Genomic DNA, 25,936 nt, shown 5'->3' with positions numbered 1-25,936 from the left:
ACTTGACATCACTTGGCTGACTGCATTGTTTGAAGTGTAAAAAGTCTGTTGGAAGAGGAATCATGATGTGGGGCTGTTTTTCAGGAGTTTGGCTTAGACCCTGAGTTCCAGTGAAAGGAACTCTTAATGCTGCAATTAATGCACAATTCTATGCTCCCAGCTTTGTGTATAAATACTTTGAGTGCACACATATTATAGTTTTTTAATAGTTAGCACATTTGTTAAATTTTTGGACACACGTTGTTTTCCTGCCTGAGATCTCAAAGGTATTTTTGAATCCCTAACTTGTTTGTATAATTTGGGGTACTAAAAAGAAAGACCTGATGGACTTTTGATATTTAACTGTTGAGTCAACCTGTTGTGTGTGACAGTAATTTCAATACATTCTTCTCAAGTGTGTTATTTGGGGTGGATGCAACAAGATTGAACATTTGCACTGGTAAATGGTTGCCAAACTCCCCACTGAACTCAGAATAGATCCACCTTCTAGTTTGCTGTACTAAATAGTGGTCAAGAGAATCATTGCAAGGGAGGGATTACATGTACAAAACACTTAAAAGCCCATACAAGTGGCAAAGACCAAATGCAAGCAAGGCGACACTGTGTAGTTTTATCATAAGACACAAAACAGCAGATACAACAACTAATAACCACTGCACAAACAGATTAACATTAAAGTCAAATAAATGGAAATACAAAGTAATTGCTGATAACAGAGACTACAAGATGGGATTTTAATATGTTTTAGAAGCAAACGGGTGATTCATGTTTTGGGATGCTGTTGACCGACTGTGCGGCCAGGCAGAGTCTCTCTGTAAATATGCGGAGTCATGCTGAGAAAATGGCTTTGAGAGAGGTATGCTCGCCTCTTGCACAGCCCCATCCGACTCAGCAGCATCAGCATGTCTCTGTGAAATGCCTTAGTCAGGATAGCGTAAAAAAAGGGGTGTGCACAAGAGTTCAGGGGATAGAAAAGCACGAGCAGCACCTACAGAGAAAATACAAAGTAGTCTTTATTTTCAGAAAGAAAACAATATTGATCAAAAGTACAGAGAAAACTGCAAACCTTAGAATCTGTGATGGTCATCAGTGGTTGGTGGAACACTGCAGACAAACCATAGAAACAAATAGGGGCCAAACACAGAAAGTTGGTAAAAATAAGAACAGCCATGCGTTTGGCCATGCTGGTGTCACATTTGCTGGAGTCATGCTTGGGATTATGCACCATACAGTAGATGCTCATGTAACATAAGCATACTACTATAATAGCTATTACATTTAGAATTAGAACGGAAACAATATAAAACTGGGCAACAGCTGTCTCAGTGTCCATGGGCAAACAAATGCTCACTCTCTGGTAAGTGTTCACACCAAGCACCGGCAAAAAGGCAACAGTGCCACAAAGTAACCACCCTATCAGCATCAGCACAGCTGCATGCCGCAGCCTCATCTGTCTGTCCGGCCACATGGCATTAAAGATCGTATGCCAGCGATGAAAGCTGATTGAAGTCAACGTGTACACAGATAACTCACTAGCAAACACTGACAAAATCCCTGCCAGCTTACAACCACTTCCTGTTTGCCAAGAAATAGCATAATGATAGTAATGAGAGTGTGTGTAAAAATCAACCAATGCAATCAACAGTAAGTACATCCCCATACAGCCATCGGCAAAAGCTAGGTGACCCAAAAGGAAACGAGTGACAGACAGTTTCTGTTGGGAGGTCAACAGGAGGACCAGCACTAACGAGTTTGCTGAAATGGCTAACAAACTGACCACCCAGACCAACACCCTTAGGAATCCTTGACTCATTACATCCTCACAGGGGTTCAGGGCATCAGGCAGAGGTGTGCACGAGGGCCTGTTATCCTTGTAAAGATCATTACACAGAGCAAAGTCAAACTCTTCTCCAAACTGCTCTGAAGATAAATCCACAACAAACAAGCCCTCATCTTGAGTGTGTCTGTCTGGACACCCGATGGTGAGGTTGTTTAGATTGTAATATGTGCTTCCTGAAGGTGGGACCACAGAGCTGTCTTTCTCCAAGAAAACTGCCGAGGATTCCTGCAGCTTTGCAAGAGCTGCACTGGTTAGGTTGCAGAAATGTGCTTCTCTGTGTTTAGGACATACAAAAGACAAGAGTGTTTAAAACACAACACACCACAGAGCAGAGCATGTGAGCAGTTGAGCAGCACATCATAAAAGTGTTGGCTCAGGTGGTAAAGGATAAAATACACAATATGGTTCAGTTTTAGTCAGATCTTATGAAAATGTCTGCCCTTATTTTTTTAAAAGACACACAATATTCAATATGACCAATTACAGAAAATTACTATCTAGTGCCACAAGTCAATAAATACGAGAAGAATTGAACAATTTGTTAACAATATTTTAAAGAAAATAAATACATAGGGTCAATATATACAACTAAAACAACTGAAACTCGTAAAATAAAATTTTATTTAATTTAAACCACTTGAATTTTTATGCCTCTTTAATTTATTATTTCATATTTATTGAATTGTGGTGCATTAAGAAATAACGATAAAACTTTAACATTGACATTGTTGCGTGCCCTGCACATAGAGTCAGACAGAGCATTCCTTATAGGTGTGTGCATTCAAAGCCAGCCATCTGGTTTTATTTTAATACAGAAATTATCTTTTTTCATGTTTAAATAGGTAATTTATATTTACTACAGAAAAGACAACTTTGTCTTTTGTCTAGATGTGGTTAAAAAATGAAAAGATACAACACGCCTACATGAAGATATATACTGATGGTTGAAAGTTATTAGTGATTTTAAGATTATTAGACTTAGTTAATCAGTCTTTCAATGTCTTTGATTGGGATAAATTTAGACAAGACTTAGGGCAACCCCACAGCAAAATGAATCTGTAATAAAATAAAATAAAGATGCCAAGAGAGTTTTCAGCTGCACTTGAAAAACAATGCAAACTATCACTTTAATGGAGATACCACGTTTTGTTAGCACCTACTTAGGACCAGAGCAATAGCCTCACACTGTCTTAATTAGATCACTAAAAGCTCCCTGGAGTTTAATGAACAACCATCCATTAATAATGTCCTGTAGTACAGACCAATAATAATAAAAAAAAAAAACACTCAAGCAGTGAAACAGCAGCTGAAGGTGGTCCGTAAAAATAAGCTTTGTATCGTTCTCTTTTATTTGTCTGTAACTGTCATGGAATGCTGGGGTTCTGCAGAACCAATGTGTAAGCAGGAGTGTGGTGAGTTGAAGTTATTTAATAAGTACAGAATGGATGACTTACACGTAGGCCACAGAACATGGGCAGGATTACAGGCATTAGCAGGTAGTGAGCAGTCTTGGCACGATAAACTGTAGGATCCAGTGGCCAGCAATGAAAACTAGAGAGTTTAATTACACAGGCAGTGTGGAGAAATGGCCAATGAACTAGAAGAGCTAATAACATGAAATGTGGAGCAGCTGGTGGCAGGGAGAATGCAAAGCAACTGAAGGAGGGAGACTAATGAGCAGGAACACAGAAACATTGGAAGTAATATAAAATAAATCTAAATATACAGGAATACAAGAAATAAGTTAATACCATAAACTAGAGAACAACAGGGAGGAAACAGATCCATAAAAAAACTTAAACTCAAATACCTAACACAGAGGAATCATGACAGTAACAAATAATATTAATTCTGATATTGCAGCTCTTTACATTAATTTGTTGTACTGTGAACACTGGAGTTGGTTTGAATGCGAGGAACATGGGAACCGTTTCCTGCGCTTTTTGTTTCCTTACTCACCTTCTCCATCTCTTAAGCATTGTAAGACCACAGCAATGGCTTGCAAAGGTCATGTGAGCACTCTGCAAATGAAGAAAGGCACTGAAAGGAGGCAGAGCTTTGAGTTCCCATGCTTTACTAACTTGAAGCTTCTCAATGCTGTTCATGCCTATTGAAGGCAAAGAGTGCACTTTGGTCTCTGAAAGGTCTCTGGAAACAGATAAAAAGAGTTGAGAATCATGAACTCACATGGGTAACTTGCATTTATCTTAGATATAAAAGCATATTTGATATAAGAATTCTTGGAGTGAAAAAGTATTTGCCCCCTTTCAGATCTGTGCTTTGGCTCTTTGTCACCCTTCCATGTTTCACATAATTAAACACATGTTAATATCAAAGATAATCTGAGTAAATACAAAATGCAGTTTTAATTTAATTTATTAAGGGATAAGAGACTATCCAAGCCAATGCCAAATCACGACTTCACTACATTAACTACATCAGTTTCTCCAGCCACACCCAGACCTGTAGACTCGAGAAATCACTTGAACAGAACCTGTCTGACAACACAGAGTTGGTTAAAATATATCAAAGAAATCCAAGAACAGATGAGAAACAACGTTATTGACATCTATTAGTCTGGAAAAGGGTTAGAAAGTCATTTCCAGGGCTTTGCAACTCCAGCCAATCAGAATGAGAGCCATTATCCACAAATAGACAAAACATGGAACAGTGGTGAACCTTCAAGGAGCTCGTTAAAAGAGGCTGGAACAACGTCTGAAGCACTGGAAGCCTCACTTACCTCAGTTAAGCTCAGTGTTTACAATTCAACAACTAGAAAGAGAAACTGGCTAAAAATAGCATCTATGGGAAAGTTTCAGGGTGAAAACCACCGCTGTACAAAAAGAACACAAAGGCCCGACTCACATTCCCAACAAACATCCTGATGATTGTCAAAACTGGGGAGACAAAAGTGGAGCTGTTTGCAGTGTGTTTCCTGTTACATCTCGCATAAAACACATAGTGTTTCAGAAAAAGAATATCATACAAACAGTCAAACATAGTGTAAGTAGTGTGATGGTCTGGGACTGCTTTGCTGCTTCAGGACCTGGATGAGTTGCCTTAATTGATAGAACCATGAATTCTGCTCTGTAGCACAAAATCCTGAAGGAGAATGTCCGGCCATTAACTTGTGACGAGCTCAGAATTGTTTGGGTAATGCAGCAGAACAATGACCCAGAATGTATTACAAGTCCACCATTTAATGACTCAAAAAAATAAATAAAATGAAGCTTTTGGAATGGCCTAGCCTACTCAAAATCTGGATATAAATCCCATTGACATTCTGTGGCATGACCTTAAATAGGTTGTTCATTCTTGAGTACCCTACAATGAGGTTGAAGTAAAACAACTCTGGAAACAACAGAGCGCCAAAGTTCCTTCACACTTTTTTTGTTTTTAACTCTGTCCTGTGCGGCAGAGTAGCACTCAGAATTGTTGTACTGGGTGCCAAGAAAAAGCCCAACAGATTTACTTTCACAAGTGGAGCATTACAGCTAACGCTTTAAAGCTTTGCTTGATATTTACAAAAAAAAACTTTATTAGAAACTGCTTTGGGATTATTTCAATTGTTACAGATACGAAAACAGAAATTAAAAGAAAAGAAATAAGACAAACAAAAGAAAGAGGTAGGGCAAGAAGGAAAAGGGGAGAGAAGGAGAAAAGAATGGAGGAGAGAAAGAAGGATGAAGAGAATACAAGATAACACCCTGCTTGCTTCTACACCTGCAGAAACGTTCATAATAACAGCTTTTTTACCAAAAATGCACGGTACTTATCAATGCAAGATGTATTTAGTGGTAAATGCGGCTAAATATAGAACATTTGTGTATCTGTTAACACCTGAATCTAAACACCTGTGGGTCTGAGTGTGAGCATGCTTGTGTATACAAGGTTTCTCCATAAAAATATGCAGTAGCGAGTGTGAGGAGCCACAGACCTGCCTCCCTAGACTCGGGACAGATACAGAGGAGATCCGAGCCACGGGCATCCAAAGGCCTCCCCAGAGCACAGGAACTCCAGGAGAACCACCGCTGGGACTACCGCAGCCGAGAGTCCCAGGGGAACCACCCAGCAGCCACAGTGCAGAAGCCCCAGGGAGCTGCAGCGACGAGCCCACATGCCCCGCCGGCAGCCGTCTATGTCTGAACAGATCCAGCCATGGACTCAGAGATCCGAAACCCAGGGACATTTCACTTTGCAAACAGAGGCCCGACAGAGCCCAGGGGTCCAGGCCCCGACAAGCAGCCACCGGGAATGAGCCAGTACACACCAAAGCACCCAGGCCTGGACACCTAGAACCACAAGTACGGGCAGAGACACCAACCACAGGCAGGTAGTGTGGTGGGGAGGAAATACATTTGATGGGGGGCCTAAATTGATCCAGGAGAGGGAGCAGCCCAAGACCCAACCTGACACAAAAAACTGGCACACACAGTCACAATCACACATTCCCACCCTTATACGCACACATAAAAACACTCACACCCACGCACCCAATGTAAAGACAAATAACAATGGACGTTGTGCATTCACTCACACTCAACCATACATACTCTTTACTCCAAGCTCCAGGTGCCGATACCCCATAGGGACAACCAGCCCCTGGACCCAGGAGGTGGTCCCATAAGGGGAAACAGGCAGACCCCCCCCAGCACCTGAACCTGGTCCGGGCTAGCCCGGGATCGTAACTGAACCTGAGGGACACCGGCCCGGACCCTGACCCCCTGCCCCGGCTCCAGTCCCCAATGACCCACATCCTCATCTGGAGAGGGGGCCATGTACAAAAGTTCCTCCACGCTAGTTCACTCATTTCCAGTTAACACAAAACCTGATGACAGCTGTTATTAGATTTGGGGAGGAAATTACTTTTTCAAATAAGACCAGATTGGTTTGGATAGATTATCTTCTATTATCATTGAAAATGATCATTTCAAAACATCTTTTTGTATTTACTCAGTTAATGTGTCTAATAATAAAATTTCAGTGTGATAAAAAACAAAAACAGAAATCTGCAAAGGTGACAATACATTTTTATACCACTGTACTCATAAAATCTCTAATGTTACACAAGAATTGCTTAACAATTGCTTCATCCATCTTATTGGGGTTTGGACAAAATAAGTTTAATCATCTGGGAATGTCAACAGTGGGTCTGGTTGGACTAAAACACAACTCTAGTGTATGATACACCTCAAACCATACCCCAGAAATTCAGAAATTCCCTGTAAATTATTTGGATAGCGTGTGTGATCAGATGAGACTGTATCTAACTCTTACCACAACTTACAAGTACAATGTACGAGTAGAAATGTAAGTAACCATAGTAAATATGACATTCCAGTTTGGTCCCAGATATTGATTAAGGTACTTGATCATAGCATTTTTATATGAATGGTAACGCTATGTTGGTTTACTGTTTGTGATTTAAGTCATCTGCAGTCCCCTGAGTCATGCAGCACAATTTGCAGGACAGTATTTTTAAATCTCAATCTATTTTCATGTACTGAAATCATAAAATTGGTCGTGTATCTGGAGTTTTCTCTTTCAATTTGTTATTCACCCCTTAATATGATGTCAGCCCCTTGTCTGTCTGTGTCATGTGACCATCTATGCTTCCTGTGCTCAGACAGGGGTCGGTGTAAACAAAGCAATGCTGCCTAAACATTAGTCATTGGATTTTCTGACATTCAAAGCAAAGCACCGAGTTTTTGAAGCAAGAGAACAACTTTTTCTGTTAGTTTTGCCTGCACACGATTAATTAGAGCTGCAGTGAAATATGTTATTTGCCCAATTATTAATGAATCAAATTAAAAAAGGAGAGAAAACATTGTAGCGTTAGCTTATCACTTCAGCAAATGGCGCTGCAGGGAAATATACAGCTATGGTCAACTTTACTGATGACTGTATGTTTTCTCAGTATACTGTATGTGAAGACCTTTGTGCAGTACAGTTGCAAAATTTCTTAGAAAATTTCTTTTAGATTTTCTCACAAGAGAACCTGAAAGAAAATTCCAAAGATTTAATGAGGCAGCTGATTGGGAAATCTCCAAAAAGTCTCAATGAAATGTATTGATATTATAATAACCATATTGTTTGCAGTAAACCAGAGGTGGAAAAAAGTCATTGTTTTGAATGTCACAGGTACAACTAAAGTATTTCTCAGGTCTTCTGCCAAGTCCCAAGTGAAGACATGAAAGTCTCAATTGAAGTCAAAGATATTAACATTCGAATCCTAGTCTTAAACAAGTAATTTGACTAATTGCTTCAATAAATCACAGAGTAATAATTAATAATTTTTGGATTTCAAAACATTTTCCAAAGGTTTTGTTTTGTTTGCTACAAAAACCAGCAAGAGGAACAGAGCTTCATAAACGTTGGATAATCAGAACTAAAGTTGCTTTTACATGAAATATTAATGGAAACAAATTAAATTTTGAAAATAATTAATGAAGTGATTCATAATGATGTAGAAAAAATTCTTCATGCTTAATAAAATATTTTCCATTTAACCAACTGTAACAGTAAAAACCTGCTTTTATAATATTACGAGTAACAGATCATCAAAATAAATACTGAGGAACATGGTTCTTTCTGCATTGGGCTACAATATCTCACAAAAGTGAATACATCCTGCACATTTTTAAATATATGTTATATATATCATATCTTTCATTGGACCACAGTAAACATATGACACTCTGATACAACATATCACTGGACAACTTGTATGACGGTAAATTTGCTGTCCCCTCAAAATAATTCAACACACAGCCATTAAAACTGTAGTCTGTAAGATTTAATTGTTAAAATAATTTAAGAAATGTTTAAACAAAAGTGCGTACACCCTTAGGGGAAAATGTCCAGATTGTGCCCGTTTAGCCATTTTCACTCCATTGTATCATGGGACTGATGAGTATTACAAGATCTCAGGTGTGAATGGGGAGCATGTGCGTTAAATTTGGTGTTATCCATCTCACAACCTCTCATACTAGTCACTGAAGGTTTGACATGGCACCTAATGGCAAAGAGCTCCCTGACGATCTGAAAAAAAAAAAGAATTGCTGCTCTACATAAAGATGGCCTAGGCCAGGGGTCCCAAACTAAAATAGCAGGATGTCAACTACAGCCATCATCCAAACACTTTGGGGTCCCAACATCTTAAATCAATTGACAAATAGATTTTCTTTCATTTTTATTTAACATTTAATTAACACTAGGTTTTTGTTTCTTAACTGCTGATCAATTATTAATATGCCCATGAAATCACCTGCTGAACAGAAAAGTGCAATCCAATTTAAGTACCAATATTAAACGCACTTTGAATGGCACAGTTGAGCTGGGTCAGTATATCTTGGTATAATAATTCTGCTCTCCTTGTTGTGCTTGTGGCAGGCAGGGCAATGTGCCTAGCCTTTTCCTTAAGTTGTTGTTCTTCTTCTTTTCCATCTAAAAGTGTTTCTGCCACAACTTTCATGGACTCTTTGATCATTTCCCAGTCAGTGAAAGGCTTTTAGTGTTTTCATAAAATCCACTGTCCCCTTAGTTCATTTATTCTCCTTGTCCTACTGTCAGGCCGAGGCGGATAGCTTTGGTTGTAGTTCTTATGTTTGGTTTCAAAATGTCTCTTTAGATTTCCACTCTTTATAAGTCTAACTGATTCATAACATATAAGGTAGACTGGTCTTACACCCTATGGAAATTAAAAGGACAGCATATGCTTCTGTCTATTTATCTTTAAATGTGTGATTTTCATAGTCCACTTTACATATTTTTGAAAAAGCCATCTTCTTTTACTCGCTCATCTGTGCCCCAGCAAGTCCTTGTACTGTGAGCAAGCATACGTTCCCAAGCTAGTAACTTAAGTTAATAGCAGTTGGAGGCGGCTGGAGGCAGGGCTTCAGCTGCCATAGCTCCAGCCATCAGTGGGTCAGGGGAAACACCACTGGTACTGTACTGAGGAGAGTGAAAGCAAGTGGAGCCTGTGGAAAAAGGGGCATTAGAAACCCACGTTCAAGGACCCAGTATAGCTTCTTCTTCTTAGTTGTTTTCTGGTGCTTGTCATACTATGATGTGGTTCATTACCACCACAAGCTGCTTGGTGTGTGGACCAGAAAGTCGCTGACCCACATAACTGCCCCAAGAATAAAATATCTATATCTACATAGTAAATGAGAAAATACTAGGCAGTCCGGGGTTTGGGAACCCCTGGCCTAGGCTATAAGAAGATTCCATCCTGAACCTGCAGCATGGTGACCAAGATCATACAGCAGTTTAAAAAGACAGGTTCCACTGAGAACTAGCCTCGCCATAATCGAACAAAGAAGTTGAGTGCACGTGTTGAGCTTTATATCCAGACGTTGTTTTTTTGAAAATAGATGCTTGAGTGCTCCCAGCATTGCTGCAGAGGTTGAAGAGGTGCCGCACACTGCATCAAATTGGTGTGCGTGGCTTTCATCCCAGAAGGAAGCCTCTTCTAAAGATGATGCACAAGAAACCCTGCAAATAGTTGGCCGCAGACAAGCAGAATAAGGGCATGGATTACTGGAACAATGTCCTGTGGTCTGAGACCAAGATAAACTTATTTGGTTCAGAAGGTGTCAGACGTGTGTGGCAGCCACCAGGTGAGGAGAACAAACAAATGTGTTGTATCACAGTCAAGCATAGTGATGGGACTGTCATGGTTTGGGGCTGCATACGTGCTGCCGGCTGTGGGGAGCTACAGTTCATTGAGGGAACCATGAATGCTAACATGCACTGTGACCCACTGAAACCCACTGAGTATTCTGTAGGGAAACATTGACTGATTTGGCTATTAGCAACTCAGTCAGTCATTTTCTACTGCTTCTTCCATAGTGGGTCGTGGGGAATCTGGTGCATATCTATGGATGGGAGGTGAGGTACACCCTGGACAGGTCGGCAATCCAGCGCAGGGCAACACACAAACAACCAAGCACACACTCATGCACACACCCATTAGCAACTATTAATATTATTATAATAATTATTATGATTATTAATTATTAACTAAATGATTAATGAAGTTGGAACGTTTACTTTTAGTCAAACTAACAAACCGGGGCACCACTTTAGGGCAACGAGGAATAGCTTGGCTATTGACAACTATCAATAATCAAAAATAATACTAAATAATTAATTGAAAGACCAATGAACTAATGTCTAATAATAAAGCAAAATGGATAATGAGGAATAACTGAAAACCAAACTAAATAGTGTCTGAAGCAAGAGGAGGGGCACACCTGGATGGTGAATAACTCAGCGTGGTTATGCCACACGGAAAATAAGCACCAAATTAGAACAAAGGAACAATGTCTTCAGAGTCTGAAAGACCAGACAAAAGGAACATATGAGGTTGTTGTCCCCACATATGCCGCAATTCTGGTATGGCTGTGTATGCAAGGCAGAAGAAGAAAGGTCCAGAGGAGAAAATAAAAGGCAGCCCACAACAGAATAAACAGACCCAAAACACGGGTCCTCAACTACTCCCAATATAGCCAACTGAGCAGAGTTATCTTAGCTGACCGCTATGAACTCAATCAGTTAAACACAAAGTCTAAATTGTTACACCATGAAATGAGCAGCCTCAGGCAGAAGTTGCGGGGAGCGTCAGCTCAGGGGTCTACTCACAATAGTTCGAAGCACTTTAAAATAAACATAATGAAATGATATTTAAATTGTTCAGTCTTAACCTAATTCATCTCTGCCCAGACAGAAGCCCCTTACTGTGAGATAACTCTCGGTAGTGTTTGAGTACAGAGTCCAGTAGTCCAAGGGATGGATCCATTGTTTGGCACACAGCGGGTGTGGACGATTAATAGCTGGTTGGCTTGCTGAGCCACAGTCTTGGTAGCATCTTCTTGGCAATGGAGGAAAAACACTTCATCATCGTAATTAGTGACAGGCTTGTCTCTTCTTGGAGAATCTATGCTCAGGTTTCAGGGCTGGGACCACAAGCAGCGAGTCTGTTTTCTGCATACAAAAGGAAAAGAGTCACTGGATACACGAACAATTCTTGAAGCTTTCGTCAAGCTTCTTCGAAGGCTTAAAAAGTCTTTCACTTGACCAGGAAGTTTATAGATGTCCATGTGTGAACATGTGCTCTCTTACACGGTAAGCCATCAGGATAAAAAAGAAAGCTTCTCTGTGTGTTGGCTGTTAATATAACATGCGTTTCGTCAGCGGGATCCCGAAACTAACATGAACGCTGCAAGATGTAGTTTCATCCGTTCTTTCTTTGTAAGTAAATTGACCCAACAATTCCAACCTAACAACCCCAAACTTACCTTCAGGACATAAACTGCTTTGCTACAGAACCTACAGGTTAAAGGTGCTGGACTGGCCAAGCATGTCTCCAGACCTAAACCTGTGGGGAATCCTCAAAAAAAAGATGAAGGTCTCTAACATCCAGCAGCCCAGTGACGTTGTCATGGAGAAGTGGAAGAGGATCCAGTGTTAACCTGTGAATATCAAGTGAACTCCATTTCCAAGAGAGTTAAGGCAGTAGTGGAAAATAATGGTGACTACACAAAATATGGACACTTTGGGCACAATTTGGACATTTTCACTTAGGAGTGTATTCACTTTTGTTGCCAGTGGTTTAGACAATGGATGTGTGTTGAGTTATTTTTCGAGTGGACAGCAAATTTACACTGTCATACAAGCTGTACACTGAGTACTCCACATTGTGTCAAAGTGTCAAATCTTCAGTGTTGTCCGATGAAAAGTAATAGAATATTTACAAAAATGTGAAGGGTGTACTCAATTTTGTGAGATACTATATGTGTTGCTTGGATAATTTGTACTTTGATAGTGTCTACAACTTTGTGCATACCTCTGATAGCTCTAGATGAAATTACGTCATAATCTTCATAGGTGTCTTTGCTGTAATTTTGCTGTAGATTCTAGAATTGCACCACTCAAGCATGTTGGAGTAGCTTTGTTACTTTCAGTCTGATGCAGACTGTACTTCTTAAGGAAGCTTAGGACCTTCTGTGTTTCCAGCAAAATGCAGCATATCTTCTATAAGTCGGTTGTTGAGTTGTGATATCTTCTGCCATCATCTGCTGGGGAAGCAGCATCAGAGCCAGGGACCTAAAAAAGCTTAACAAGCTAAAAAAGAAGGCTGGCTCTGTTCTGGAGACTCCTCTGGAACCTCTGGAGATCATTGCGCAAAGACAGATTCTTCATAATATAAAGAACATTACGGGGAACCCTGAGCATCCTCTTCATGAGACTGTCCTACAACAACAGAGTGTCTCCAATCAGAGGCTTCTTCAGATCTGCTGTGAGGCAGACCTCTACAGGAGATCCTTCCTGCCCACAGCCATAAGCATCTACAACGGCTCTTTGAAGAAATCTGCATAATATGAGCTACAGCAACAATTTATTTCCCCTTTGGGATTAATAAAGTATTTTTGAATTGAATTGAATTTGAATGGAATTGGAGGATACAGAGGAAAAGCAGGTAAACAATACAGCAAATGCAGCATGCATGTTACAGCAACAGGAGAAGAAAATATTTTCAAATGGTCAGTGGCTGGTAGCGGACTGGATCAAGGGTCTGGCACAGTTCCATTGTTGTACATGAAGTGTGGCTCAGTTGAACCACACTTTCTACTTGGTTGAAGATCTCAATGCTTTTTAAGTCAAATGGTTCAAGTCCAAGTGAAGTCAAAAGCCATTTGTGGTTTTATAAAGTGGCGTTTAGAGTCTGAATGCTAATTCACACGACTAAAGTCCACACCTCTACAATAAACATACAACCCAATCCCCCTATTACGGATTTTTCCTTTCATATACAAATTAATCTGAGATCACTGTTTACAGGTAATGCACTGTGAATATGGAACAAAAGGGGTGTGGTTTACATATGGGCATGTGGGCCCAAAGGGTTGAGCTCTATGTGCGATCTTCATGCAGGCTTTTAAAATACATTAATGTTATTGGTGCACCATCCTAAAATGTAATTACTGTTTCTGCTTCAGATCATCGGTGGAGCAATGTTTTTCTTAGATCACATGGACTCTGGAAGAACAATTCGGTGCTTGAGATTAAAGGTTACTGAACAAGGAACAACATGTTTGTAATCAGAGTTATTTGTGTAATAATCTCTAAATATAGTATGTATCTGATGTTAACAACCTCATATGCTGTTTCAAGGCATATTTTACTTTATATGTTAGGATAATGATTGTATACACTCTAATAAAATACATAGCACAGCCCAGATTATTCATACGCAGGACAAATTTAGGTTTAAAAAAAGCTGCTCAGCAATTATAAAAAGGGCATTGTTTTAGTTTTTTTAAAGATGCCTGTCCCATTTTTAATCAATGGGACAGGCATCAAATTCTTTAAATCTAAATCTGCCAGGGGTATGAATAACTTTGCCCTTAACATGGTTATTTCTAGATTTTGGTACAATTAAATAAAGGATAAGAACACATATGTTCTTTAAAGGGATCATAGACAACATAACTCGAAGCACATTGTGTACTTTATAGACTTACAAGTGAGTTGGGCCATGAGTCACCCCATAAAATGCAAATTCAGCTATATGTTCCAAATCCATATTCCTGTAAAGGTATCTGGAATCACAAAGAATGGATATAAAATCAATTGTTTTCAATAAATTGCTTTTGAATAATATAGTAATCATAACCATTCATAAAATCTGCCTTTAGCAAAAAACCATGGAGCTACATTTAAACACATAAGGAAGGACACAAAAATAGCTGAAACATACAAATTCTGTGTATCACGGCAATGACTTAAACAAGGTGTTTTCCCTTTCAGTTCGTGTTATTTCGCTGTGAAGTGATATAAAAGACCTCACACTTCTTCCAGCTGGGTACCATTGAAAGCATAGTCCTGGATCTCTGTCAAACCGTTGCCATTGAGCATGCTGAAAAAGGAGGGAGACAGAAAGAAATACTGTAAACCTGGTTTCTGACAGCTGGGCCAATCAGAAGTCAAATCAGGCCAAAAGAATCTCCTAACTTTACAGTTAAAGAGCAGTATGGTTGAAATGTTGGTAATATTTTCCTCAAACTAAAATTAATTGATAAAAAGACCAACTAACATTATTTAAAGTCCCCAGACTTAAACTTTCAAGTAGCCTTATTTGTGTGTTTTTAAGAAGTGAAATAAATACTTTACATTTACTGTATAAAACGTTTACAGAAAGTGTGATTATTTTCTTTAAAGTCAGAGGTTTACATACACTAAGTTTGCCACTTTGGGAAAGTTCAGATCATAATGTCATGGTTTTGTAAGCTGCTCACAATGGGGGCACACCTGTGGAAATAAGTGCCTGATTATGGCAGCACATTTAGGAAAGGTATAAGAGGAAGAATATTTATTTATTTACCATTATTATATTATTATTAATAATAACAATAAGCCCAGTGAAAGAGTTTAAAGCTAGATTTAGTTTAAAAATGGTCCCTGAAATGCTGTTTCTATGGCTGGTGAGGAGCACCAGATACCTGCCTGCCACAGTAGGCCTTGGAACATGGCTACATAACAGGAATGGTAGCATTACAGATCTAAGCCACCTGTGGCCTACACCTGCAATGCTGTGAAACGTTTGTGATTTTATTTAATCAGGTATATGGTTAGATAAAGAGATGCAGCACTGATATAACACCTAAAAACATTAGCATCATTTTACCTCTCCTGTCCATTGCTGTAAAGCGTCTGGCTGAAAAGATCACTGTGAGACAGACTATGACTTGTATAATGATAGGCTGAACCAACTCTATGTTGAAAGAGGGTTGGACAAAATGTTTGCAATTATTTCTAATAATTATTATTTGCTTGCTAGCTTTAAAAAAAAAAAGTGCAATTAGATCAACATATACTGTAAATGTATGGTTGCAGGGAGTAACCAGGTTTCTTTGGGTAAAAAAATGAGGGAGCAAAATTTGCTCCATTACTCCATTGTTCAGATGCCAATGCATTTAGATGAACCAGGAGGATAGTTGTGGACCTCTAAAAGTCTGGTTCATTCATAGGTTCAAGTTCCAGATGCCTGTAGGTGCCACATGCATCTCTTCAAACCATTCTATACATATCAACAAAAGCCTAAAACCAATTAGGAAATACACAGGTTTTGTTTTCCAGAGATGAATGTGTTTGGTGAGAAATGTTCATATCAAATAAAATAAAAGCAAAGACCTGGAGAAATTCCTGACTGAAGCTTCTAAGATAGTGTCATTGTCTACAGTGAAATGCGTCTTTCACCAACATGAGCTGAAAGGCCACTCGGTCAGGAAGAGGCCATTACTCCAAATGCAACAAAAAAAAGTCAAATACAGTTTGCAAATAGACTCAGGGATAAAGGTTTTAATTTTATGAGATATTTAATGTTGTCTAATGAAACTAAAAATGTGGTGCCTGAGGTTGAAAAATGAAACTAAAATGAAACTAAAATATCGACAAAGACTAAAAAAGTGTTTGTTGATAATGACCAGTGTTACATTTAGAGGCAAAAGTGGGAAGCTTACAAGCCTGAGAGCATCATCCCTTCTGTGAAGTATAAAGTTGGCAACAGCATGTTATAATGATGTTTTACTGCAGGAAAGACTGATGTACTTCGCAAAACAGATGGCATCATGAGGAAAGAACATTATGTGGACATATTGCGGCAACATCTCAAGACATCAGCCAGGAAGTTAAAGATGGGCACAGGCACTTCCAAATGGATCTAAGTGTACCACCAAATTACTTAGAAAGTGGAATAAAGACAAGATCAGTGTTGGGAGTGACCATCACAAAGCCCTCATCTCAGTCCCAGAAAATTTGTGGGCAGATCAGAAAAGGTGTGTGAGAGCAGGGTGGTCTACAAACCTGACCCAGTTACGCCAGTTGTGTCAGGACTAGACCATAATTCCAGCAAACTATTGTGAGAAGCTTGTAGAAGGATTTCCAAAATGTCTGACCCAAGTCACAGAGTTTGAAGGCAGTTCCACGAAATACAAAACAAATGTAAATTTCTTACTTTGTAGAAAGTAAAAACACCTCCCAAAAAACCTCTCTCTCATTATTCTGGCACTTAAACAACTTGAAATTTGTTAATCTTAACTGACCTAAAACAGGACCAGTTTAGTCGTTTTTTTGGTAAACATCTGGTTTTAACACGAGGTAAAATTCAGTTTAACTCTAAACTGGAGTGGGAGAATCCGTAAATTATTTGTGATGAAGTTTTTGGCAGAACTGAATCCTGCATTATCATTGTACAGACTTAACTACTATACAGCACAACATTACTGCACAAAGTTATCAAGATCAGTACCTCGTAGAGGTATATTAGAATATGCGTTGCAATGATTAATTGAACCTGCGTTTCTCAGCTTAAAAGTCTCTTTTGAAAATAACCACCTTTAAACAAGTCCAGATTTCTGTAATAAAAATATTTTTATATTGATCTAGTAGGGCTGCACGGTGGTGCAGTTGGTAGCACTGTTGCCTTGCAGCAAGAAGGTCCTGGGTTCAATTCCTGGCCAGGGGTCTTTCTGCATGGAGTTTGCATGTTCTCCCTGTGCATGCGTGGGTTCTCACTGGGTACTCTGGCTTCCTCCCACAGTCCAAAGACATGCCTGTTAGGTTAATTGGTCACTCTAAATTGCCCTTAGGTGTGTGAATGAGTGTGTGCATGGTTGTTTGTGTGTTGCCCTGCGATGGACTGGCGACTTGTCCAGGGTGTACCCTGCCTCTCGCCCATAGACTGCTGGAGATAGGCACCAGCTCCCCTGCGACCCACTATGGAATAAGCGGTAGAAAATAACTGACTGACTGACTGATCTAATGTAATATTCTAACCTTCTAAGTATTAGAATGATGTGTTTTTATTAGCTGTATGCGGAAACTCATCATCATTAAAAAATATAAAGGCTTGGAAACATCACTGTGTGTGTAATTAATCTATATAATGTTTTTTTAATTACTGAAGATGAAATTACTGAAATAAATGAACATTTTAATTCTATTCTAATTTATTGAATATGACTGATGCCTCAGAGGGTCTACTGTGTTTCAAGTGATCAATTGGTGTAAGGCAATGAATGGATATTTATAATGTACTATTACCAAATTTTGTTTAGCTTAGCTGAATTCAATAAATTCAACTTACACTGTCAAAGGATTCTTGGATACTCCAGTGAAAGAATTGGCAGGGATAACTCGTATGAAGACATTTTCTACTATTTCCCTGAAGAAAAAGAGAAAATTATCATTCTTTAATTATTTACACCAGGTAAAGCACATTAAAGTTCTTTTTTGGCTAACAGACAACATTGCAGTTTGCGCACAACTTCAGAATACTTACAAAATCAAATCCTCCTGTTTTGACTGAATGGATTGCAGAACAGGAAATGATGTTAGGCCTGTGTTGGTGATCCCACTGCATTGAAACACATCCGAGTCAGTAACTCCTGAATACTCAAATGGGTAAAGAATAAAAGGTAAAATTTTGGATTTTACTCATAATATTAGCATGTAAATGGATACTTACAGATATTTTAGGTTCGGAAGTTCCTTAAATGCCTCTTGATCAATGTATGTCAGTGTTTTGATACTATGTAGCTCTCTGTTGGACACATAGACACAACCAACATGTGCACACACACAAACACACACATGCACACAAACAGATATGTTATACAGTGCCATAATTCTTACCAGAAAAACAAATGCTAAGTGTTTTTTTCTTTTGTTTGTTTCTCATGCCTTTTTACTAAATCTTAATCATTTAATGCAGTTTATTTATCTGAATTCTGGTTGGACGTATTAGGTTCAAATGAGAAGTTATGGGCATTTGAAAATTAATTTATATTTGTGTACCACGTGACAGCAAAAAAGGACAGTTCAAGCTGTTTCCAGCTCCACAGCTGACCTACATGTGTATGACCCTGGACAGGTTGTAAAAAGAATGCCTCTCAAGAGATCCTAAGGTATTATCATCAGAGATGGATCTGAAAAACCCAATAAAAAAAACAACAAATATTATTATTTACAGAGTATTGTAATTGATTTGCAAAACTATGAACAATTAATTTTGCTTCTTGAAAGAAAAACATGTGAACCAGAGCTGTGTGCCTTGAGTAGGTTCTAGTACAAAGTTATTTCCCCAAACTTGTCCCTCATGTCATGTTTCTCTCATTATTAACAGAAGTGAAGTTTTTATTCATTTTGCTACTGTCCAACCTACATCCAGTCAGCTTTGCCCACATCTGCTACCAGCTATTTTCACAGATTCTAATTGGCAGCCTGAATGCCAACTTGCTGTATTTTTTTGGGCTAAATTGATATATTGATTGAAACATTAGCAATGCTAGGAGACCATGAGAGTATTCCAACATCAGGGTCCACATTAGAGTCGATCCTAAAAGTATCTCTCATAAATGGTTTAATATGGCTCAAACTGATCGTCTTATAGCTGGCCCAAACAAACCTACCATTGCTATAAAGGCCTGTATATTATCAGCAGGCATAAAGAAGTGTATTTTGCTTTACTTGATGTATCAAGAATAAATTTCTTTTTGGCCAGAAAATTTCACACTTTTCAAGAATTCAGATTCACAACCGGTTGGAAGGCCGCTCGAACTGCAGTATTTGTTAAAGTAGTAAACACTCCGGGGGTAAGCTCTCCTGTGGGGCCCTGTCCCTATGGTGAGGGAATTAATGGCATTTAGGTTCTTGGGCTTGAGGTTGAGATCTGAATTCGTTGGGGGGTTGTGACTGTTTCGTCCTGGGACGGCTCTGTTTGGCGGGCTCGTTTGGAACTGTTGGATGCCTCTTTCGTTTGTGACCCCCTCTCTGGATAGGGATGGGGGTTGTTGGGGGCCGGAGTCAGAGCGGGGGTCGGGGTCTGGGCTGGTGTTGTTCAGGTTCGTGTGGTGCCGGCACTAGTCTGGACTGGTGCTCGGACGGTGTGCCTGTCTCCACCCTGGAATGAAGGGGACAACCTCCTGGGTCCAGGGACTCGTTACCCCTTCTGGTTGTATTGGTACCTGGACCTGGGAGTATAGAGTATATATAGGGAGTGCGAATGAGTGTACAGACATAGTGTGTCTGTACATTGGGATCGAGTGTTTTTATGTGTATGCAAGAGGGTGGGAATGTGTGATTGTAATTGTGTGTGCCTGTTTTTGTGTCAGGTTGGGTCTTAGACTGCCCCCTCCTGGATCAGCTTAGGCTCCCCATCAAATGTGGGGCCTATTTCCTCCCCTCGCCACACTCCCTGCCAGTGATTGCTGTCTCTGCTCGCTGGTGTATCAGTGGTTCTCGGTGTCCGGGGCTGGGTGCCTGGTTTGTTCCGGCTTACTCCGGTGGATGCTTAACTTGGCCTGAGCCTCTTGGCTCTTCAGGGCCCTCTGGTGGATGGTGGCGTGCCCTGGGGTCTTGGGTCTCTGGGTCCATGGCTGGATCTGCTCCAGCATAGATGGCTGCCGGCGGGGCCTGTGGGCTCGTCGCTGCAGCTACCTGGGGCATCTGGACTGTGGGTGGTGGAAGGTTTCCCTGGGGCTCTCCTCTGCTCTTCTCTGGGGGGGTTGTGGTAGTCCCGGCGGTGGTCCTCCCAGGGTTCCCGTGCTCTAGGGGGCCTTTGGATGTCTGAGGCTGAGATCTCCTTCATGTCTGTCTCAGGTCCTATGGGGCAGTTCTGTGGCTCCTCACACTCGCTATTGCATATTTTTGGAGAAACCTTGTATACACAAGCGCACTTACACCTACACCCACAGGTGTTTGGATTCAGGTGTTAACAGATACAAAGATGTTATATATTGAGTTGCAGTTGCCACTAAATACATCTTGCATTCGCATTTCGCTAACCTTGCTGTTGTTATTTATGTGTTTCTCCAGGTGTAGAAGCAGTCTTCTAGGATATTATCTTGTATTCTCTTCATCCTTCTTTCTCTCCTCTATTCTTTTCTCCTCTCCCTTTTTCACTCAAACAACAATTCTGAGTGCTACTCTATCGGACAAGACAAGTAAAAAAAAAAAAGAGTAAACACTCCCACTTCAAATCTCTGACCAATCACATGATAGTTGTGGACACTACCCAAGACAGAAGTATGTCTTAAGAACAAGCTGCTAAACTCCCCCACCAGGATTGCAGGAACAGAATGTTTTTATTTTGTTCTTGCAGCTCTGAGAGAGAGAACCATGGTCTCCGTTCTTGTGGAGTTTGTATAGGCCTTTACAATGTTCCTTGCTGCAGTTAGACAGCACAGACAGAAATAATTGTTTTTTACTGATCCACGACACAGTGTGCACACAGATAAGTTAGAGATCTTTGCTCCATGACAATTATATGCCCATGTCTCTGGGCTTAACAGTGTTAAATGTCAGAAACTATGTTCCCTTAGCCTCTATTTTAATAAAAGTAATAATGACAGCTATAAGTCAGTATAGTGACAAATCATATATTTTTGTAATCCATGCTAAGATCTCTGCTTTTAGCAGACATGCGGGTTGTGTGTGGAAGCCGTGTGGTAAACAGCTAAGACAGAGTTTTGAGGTGACACACTTTTTTGTGGAGTGTTTTTACTTTCTGATTCAACTGCATGCAGTTTTAACTGTGTTTGGCGTTCGTAGAAATTATTTATATCGACTTTTAGCCATGATTCTAACATTTCTGTAGATGACACACATGTTTACATTCTTCCGCCAGTACTGGGGATTGGGACTTAAGAGGTTAAATGGAGCATCAGGGACTCGAAACTTGCCTAGTGGGCATTTGTATTCTCTTTTTGGTATTTAATTCATTGCAGGTGTCACATAATTATTCACTGGGTCTGTCATATAGGGTTGGGGGGGGGGGGCACCACAAATGTTCCATATTTCTTTTAATATTTTTTTTACTGACATGTGAGGAAACTATTCTTCCATCATGTGATCTCCATAGACCGACCTTTCACACCACCGTCATATACAGCAGGGACACAGGTATGTCATTGGAGCTTTAGAAATCGCTGGATGGTGACAAAGAGACGGAAGGTAACCCACATGAAGGTAATTGCACTCGCAGAAGGGAGAATAACAGATAATTAGGAGAGCCATACAGTGAGTATCTTGGAATACCAAAGGCAAATGGCAAAGAAGCCACAAGGAAAGCAGCAACAGCCAAATACCTGCAATGAGTAAGACATGTTTTGAGAAGTCAGCTCAATGACAAAAACAAGGTCTGAGCAAGCAACAGCTATGGCTTGCCAGTAATCAGATACCTTACTGGAATAATAAGTTGGGCAAAACATAAAATTCAGTCTAAAGATGTTAAAACACAAATTTGTCTCAATTCAATTCAATTCAAATTCGAAAATACTTTATTAATCCCGAAGGAATATTAAATGTTGTTGTAGCTCATATTATGAAGGTTTCTTCAAAGAGCCATTGTAGATGCTGATGGGTGTGGGCAGGAAGGATCTCCTGTAGCGCTCTGCCTTACAGCAGATCTGAAGAAGCCTCTGACTGAAGACACTCTGTTGTTGTAGGACAGTCTCATGAAGAGGATGCTCAGGGTACTGTATAATGTTCTTCATTTTATGAAGAATCCTTCTTTGCACAATGATCTCCAGAGGTTCAAGAGGAGTCCCCAGAACAGAGCCAGCCTTCTTTATCAGCTTATACCTGTCATTATTACTCTTATTAAAATAGAGGCTAAGGGAACAGAGTTTCTGACATTTAACACCGTTAAGCCCAGAGACATGGGCATATAATCGTTATGGAGCAAAGATCTCTAACTTATCTGTCTGCACACTGGGTCGTGGATCCGTAAAAAACAATTATTTCTGTCTGTGCTGTGTAACTGCAGCAAGGAACATTGTAAAGGCCTATACAAACTCCACAAGAACGGAGACCATGGTTCTCTCTCTCAGAGCTGCAAGAACAAAATAAAGCAAAACAAGACTGTGATCTGATTTGCCTAGAGGAGGTCTTGCTGTAGAGATGTATGAGTCCTTGACATTTGCATAAAACAAATCCAACGTTTTGTTTTCTCTGGTAGAGCAGCTGACAAACTGTTGAAATGTTGGAAGTGTAGCAGAGAGTGAAGCATGGTTAAAATCACCAGAAATTGCTACAAACGCATTGGGGTTTTGTGTCTGTAACTTAGCAACAACTGAGCTGATGGCATCACATGCAGTGTCGACAACAGCGGAAGGTGCAACGTAAACTGTTGCCAAAATAACATTGGTGAACTCTCTGGGTAAATAATATGGACGAAAACTTACTGCCAACAGTTCAATATCTGGACTGCAGAGATGACACTTCACAGTTACATGTCCTGGATTACACCATCTGTTGTTCACAAGTACTGCCAGTCCACCTCCTTTACATTGGCCGCTCCTCTTTAAATCTCTGTCTGCTCGTATGGTTGAAAAGCCCGGCAGAGAGACGCTGGAGTCGGGGATATGATCCTGCAGCCATGTCTCAGTAAAACACATAATACTGCATTCCCGGTACTCTGGCTGGGTCCTTTGTAGGGCTTGGAGTTCATCCAACTTGTTTCCCAACAATCTCACATTGCCCTTCATAATCGCTGGAAGAGATGGTTTGAACTTCCTCCTTCTCTCTTTTCTCTTAGCTCCTGCTCTGCATCCACAACGTCTCCTTTTCAACTCAACAGGGATTTGGGTTTGTAGTTGAAGTATTATTTGAGCTTTTGAGATATTAATCAGCTGCTCCCGGTTGTAAGAAACAACCCCGTTGCCATGGCAATGCATCATAACAAATGTCCAAAAGTAGAAAAGTATTAGGAAAAATCCTCCAAGCTGCACAGCATCCAACACTGGATAGGACAGTCGTCCAAAAAAAATCAACTGTATCCACCACGAGAGGAAGAGTTCCCAAAAAAGAATAAATAACAGTGGGAACAAAAAACAGGTATGGTGGATTCCACTCCAAACACAATTTCCATAGGGCTGTACACTACGTGCACAGAAGCAGGCAGAGGACTAGTGAGCATCAGAGCCACTATCCAAGAATGATAGGCCCAAGGGTTGAAGCAACCAGAGAATGTCTCACACAATAGAAATTTGAAGAGAAGGAGTTAGAGGAACCATCAAGAGAGGATAAGATACCCGAAGTGGCTGAAATGCCCACATCCTACCAATGGCTAGAGAAGGCAGGCCTGAAAGACAGCACAGAAGCACTAATTGTGGCAGCCAGGAGCAGACCTCGAGTACCAGCAGGGTTTAAGATACCGACAGAAAAGGAATACATTAAACGCCATAAGCAAGTAGCATTTAGTGCACAGAACACATCTGTGCAGAATTTGAGATGGAGATCACCAGGAAAGATAGTTGAAAATAAGAAAGCTAATATCCTGTGGGAGTTCCAGATACAAACTGCCAAAATGGTAATGGCCAACCAACATTGTTATCATTGATAAGAAGCAGAGGATGGCTGTTGTAATAGAAGTTGTAGAGGCGACTGTGGATTAGTAGGAAGAGTAGTCGTCTTGCAATCAGAAGGTCGTGGGTTTGATTCCAGCTTCCTCCTGCCATATGTCAATCTGTCACTTAACCTCAAGTTGCCTACCGAGCTGTGTATCGGTGTATGAATGTGTGAGCGTTAGTGAGTGCGAATGGGTGAATGTGGCTCTAGTGTAAAGCGCTTTGAGTGGTCTGTATGACTGGAAAGGCTCTATATAAGTTCAGTTCATTTACAATTTATCATAATCAATGTGGGCTCCCAAACCAAGGAAACATCAGGAAAATGGAACACAAGAAAGTGACAGAAGTGAAGCCTAGAGACAGCCTGACAGGTGAAGGCAACATTAGTGCCCATGGTCATTGGAACACTCGGGGCAGTGACCCCCACTCTGGAGAAGCATTGGAAATCTAAGTCCACTATTTTACATTGTACCATAATGTCATATCTTCAGTGTTGTTCTATGTAAAAAGATATAATAAAATGTTATAAATATAAATATATATATATATATATATATATATATATATATATATATAAAATGTTATATAAAAAAAATGGGAGGGGTATACTCATTTTTGTCATTACTGTCAGTCCACAATATTTACATTTACAACTATTATATTCTAGTCACATGTATGTTCAACAATTGGCCAGTTAGTAACCACGCTACTAAATCATAGTAATTAAATAAACTGAACAAAAGCAAATAATCATGAAATGAAACCACTTGAAAGGAAACTTTGAAGAGAATGAATGAGTATTATTTGTTGTATATGTACATATGTACATGAAAGGCAGTTTTCTGAGTATCTATACCGCTACAATAATATAAAAAATAAAAAATTGTGCTTTAAGTCAACTGGTTTAGTTAAGCAAAAAGATAATTGGTTTCTCTAAAGCCATTAAAACTTACATTCTTTGTTCTCAGTGTAATTCCATTTTTCTGTGAGGTGTTTAGGTCAGTGACAGACATTTAAAACAAGGAAGTTAATGTTAATAGAACTTAAAATCTTACATGTGAGAAATGTTGGGCAAACTGCCAAACATGTTTTGAGGAACAGAGGCAAGCTTTGTCCTCACAAGCCACCTAAAAGACAAATAATAAATATAAATGCTCATGCCATCATCCCTAGCTAAGATCTGAGTCAAAATGTAATTACTTACACCTCCTGTATGGAGTAATGGAAAAAAGGGGCAACTTCAATTCCAGTACACAGCACACTATGGATTTTCCAGTCACACCTGCATTGAGGTGGACAGTGTTCCACAGGAAAAGAAACTCCAACGAGCAGGAAAATAAAAGGGAGTTTCAAGTCAGGATTCATTTTAAATGCAGCGATGCAGTCAGAAGACCCCTTCACAACTACTGAACTGACTTTCCAAAGCAGAGGACATTCCAAAGCCAGCACTTAAAGTCAAGACCTTCAAAATAACGTTTTCAGTTCAGACCTTCAAAATAAAATCAAATGTAATTTCAGTTCAATGTATTTGTCATTGAAATAGTATTGCAAGAAACAAAGTAAAGTGATTCATACTCAGACATTAAAAACAATGCAAAAAATTTGAATCATAGGTGGCAAATTTTAGTAGTACTATTATACTTTTCTTGTTTATGCACACTTGCTCTCCTTTCTTGATACTCTT

General features: G+C 39.8%; 1 protein-coding gene across 2 annotated transcripts; it reads right to left on the bottom strand.

Annotated features, from left to right (window-relative positions):
* Positions 1–590: 590 nt before the first annotated feature.
* LOC124872071 (thyrotropin receptor-like) lies at positions 591–25,659 on the bottom strand. Of its 2 annotated transcripts, XM_047371737.1 has the most exons (11): positions 25,457–25,659; positions 25,308–25,379; positions 18,757–18,831; positions 18,372–18,446; positions 18,186–18,260; positions 17,991–18,068; positions 14,694–14,762; positions 14,368–14,445; positions 3,800–3,988; positions 1,067–2,114; positions 591–988 (listed from the first exon to the last, which is right to left on the bottom strand). In XM_047371737.1, the coding sequence occupies exons 1-11, from the start codon at positions 25,615–25,617 to the stop codon at positions 764–766; spliced, it is 2,145 nt and encodes a 714-aa protein (XP_047227693.1). In that variant the 5' UTR covers positions 25,618–25,659; the 3' UTR covers positions 591–763. The 2 variants fall into 2 exon arrangements, with proteins under 2 accessions (XP_047227693.1, XP_047227694.1); XM_047371738.1 differs by lacking the exon at positions 18,757–18,831.
* Between the last annotated feature and the right edge of the window lie 277 nt (positions 25,660–25,936).

This window comes from Girardinichthys multiradiatus, chromosome 8 (genome assembly GCF_021462225.1).
Source record: "Girardinichthys multiradiatus isolate DD_20200921_A chromosome 8, DD_fGirMul_XY1, whole genome shotgun sequence".
In the NCBI taxonomy this organism is placed as follows: domain Eukaryota; kingdom Metazoa; phylum Chordata; class Actinopteri; order Cyprinodontiformes; family Goodeidae; genus Girardinichthys; species Girardinichthys multiradiatus.
This window is presented reverse-complemented; position numbering and strand designations above follow the sequence as displayed.

What these genes read in the sequence shown, in the direction of transcription:
- LOC124872071 (XM_047371737.1), bottom strand. Translation starts at nt 25,617, where the DNA reads ATGAATCCTGACTTGAAACTCCCTTTTATTTTCCTGCTCGTTGGAGTT. An exon ending in TTGCCCAACATTTCTCACAT is followed by an intron (nt 18,832 to 25,307) that starts GTAAGATTTTAA and finishes TGGGTTTTTCAG; the next exon opens with ATCCATCTCTGATGATAATA. An exon ending in CTGTCCAGGGTCATACACAT is followed by an intron (nt 18,447 to 18,756) that starts GTAGGTCAGCTG and finishes TGTGTCCAACAG; the next exon opens with AGAGCTACATAGTATCAAAA.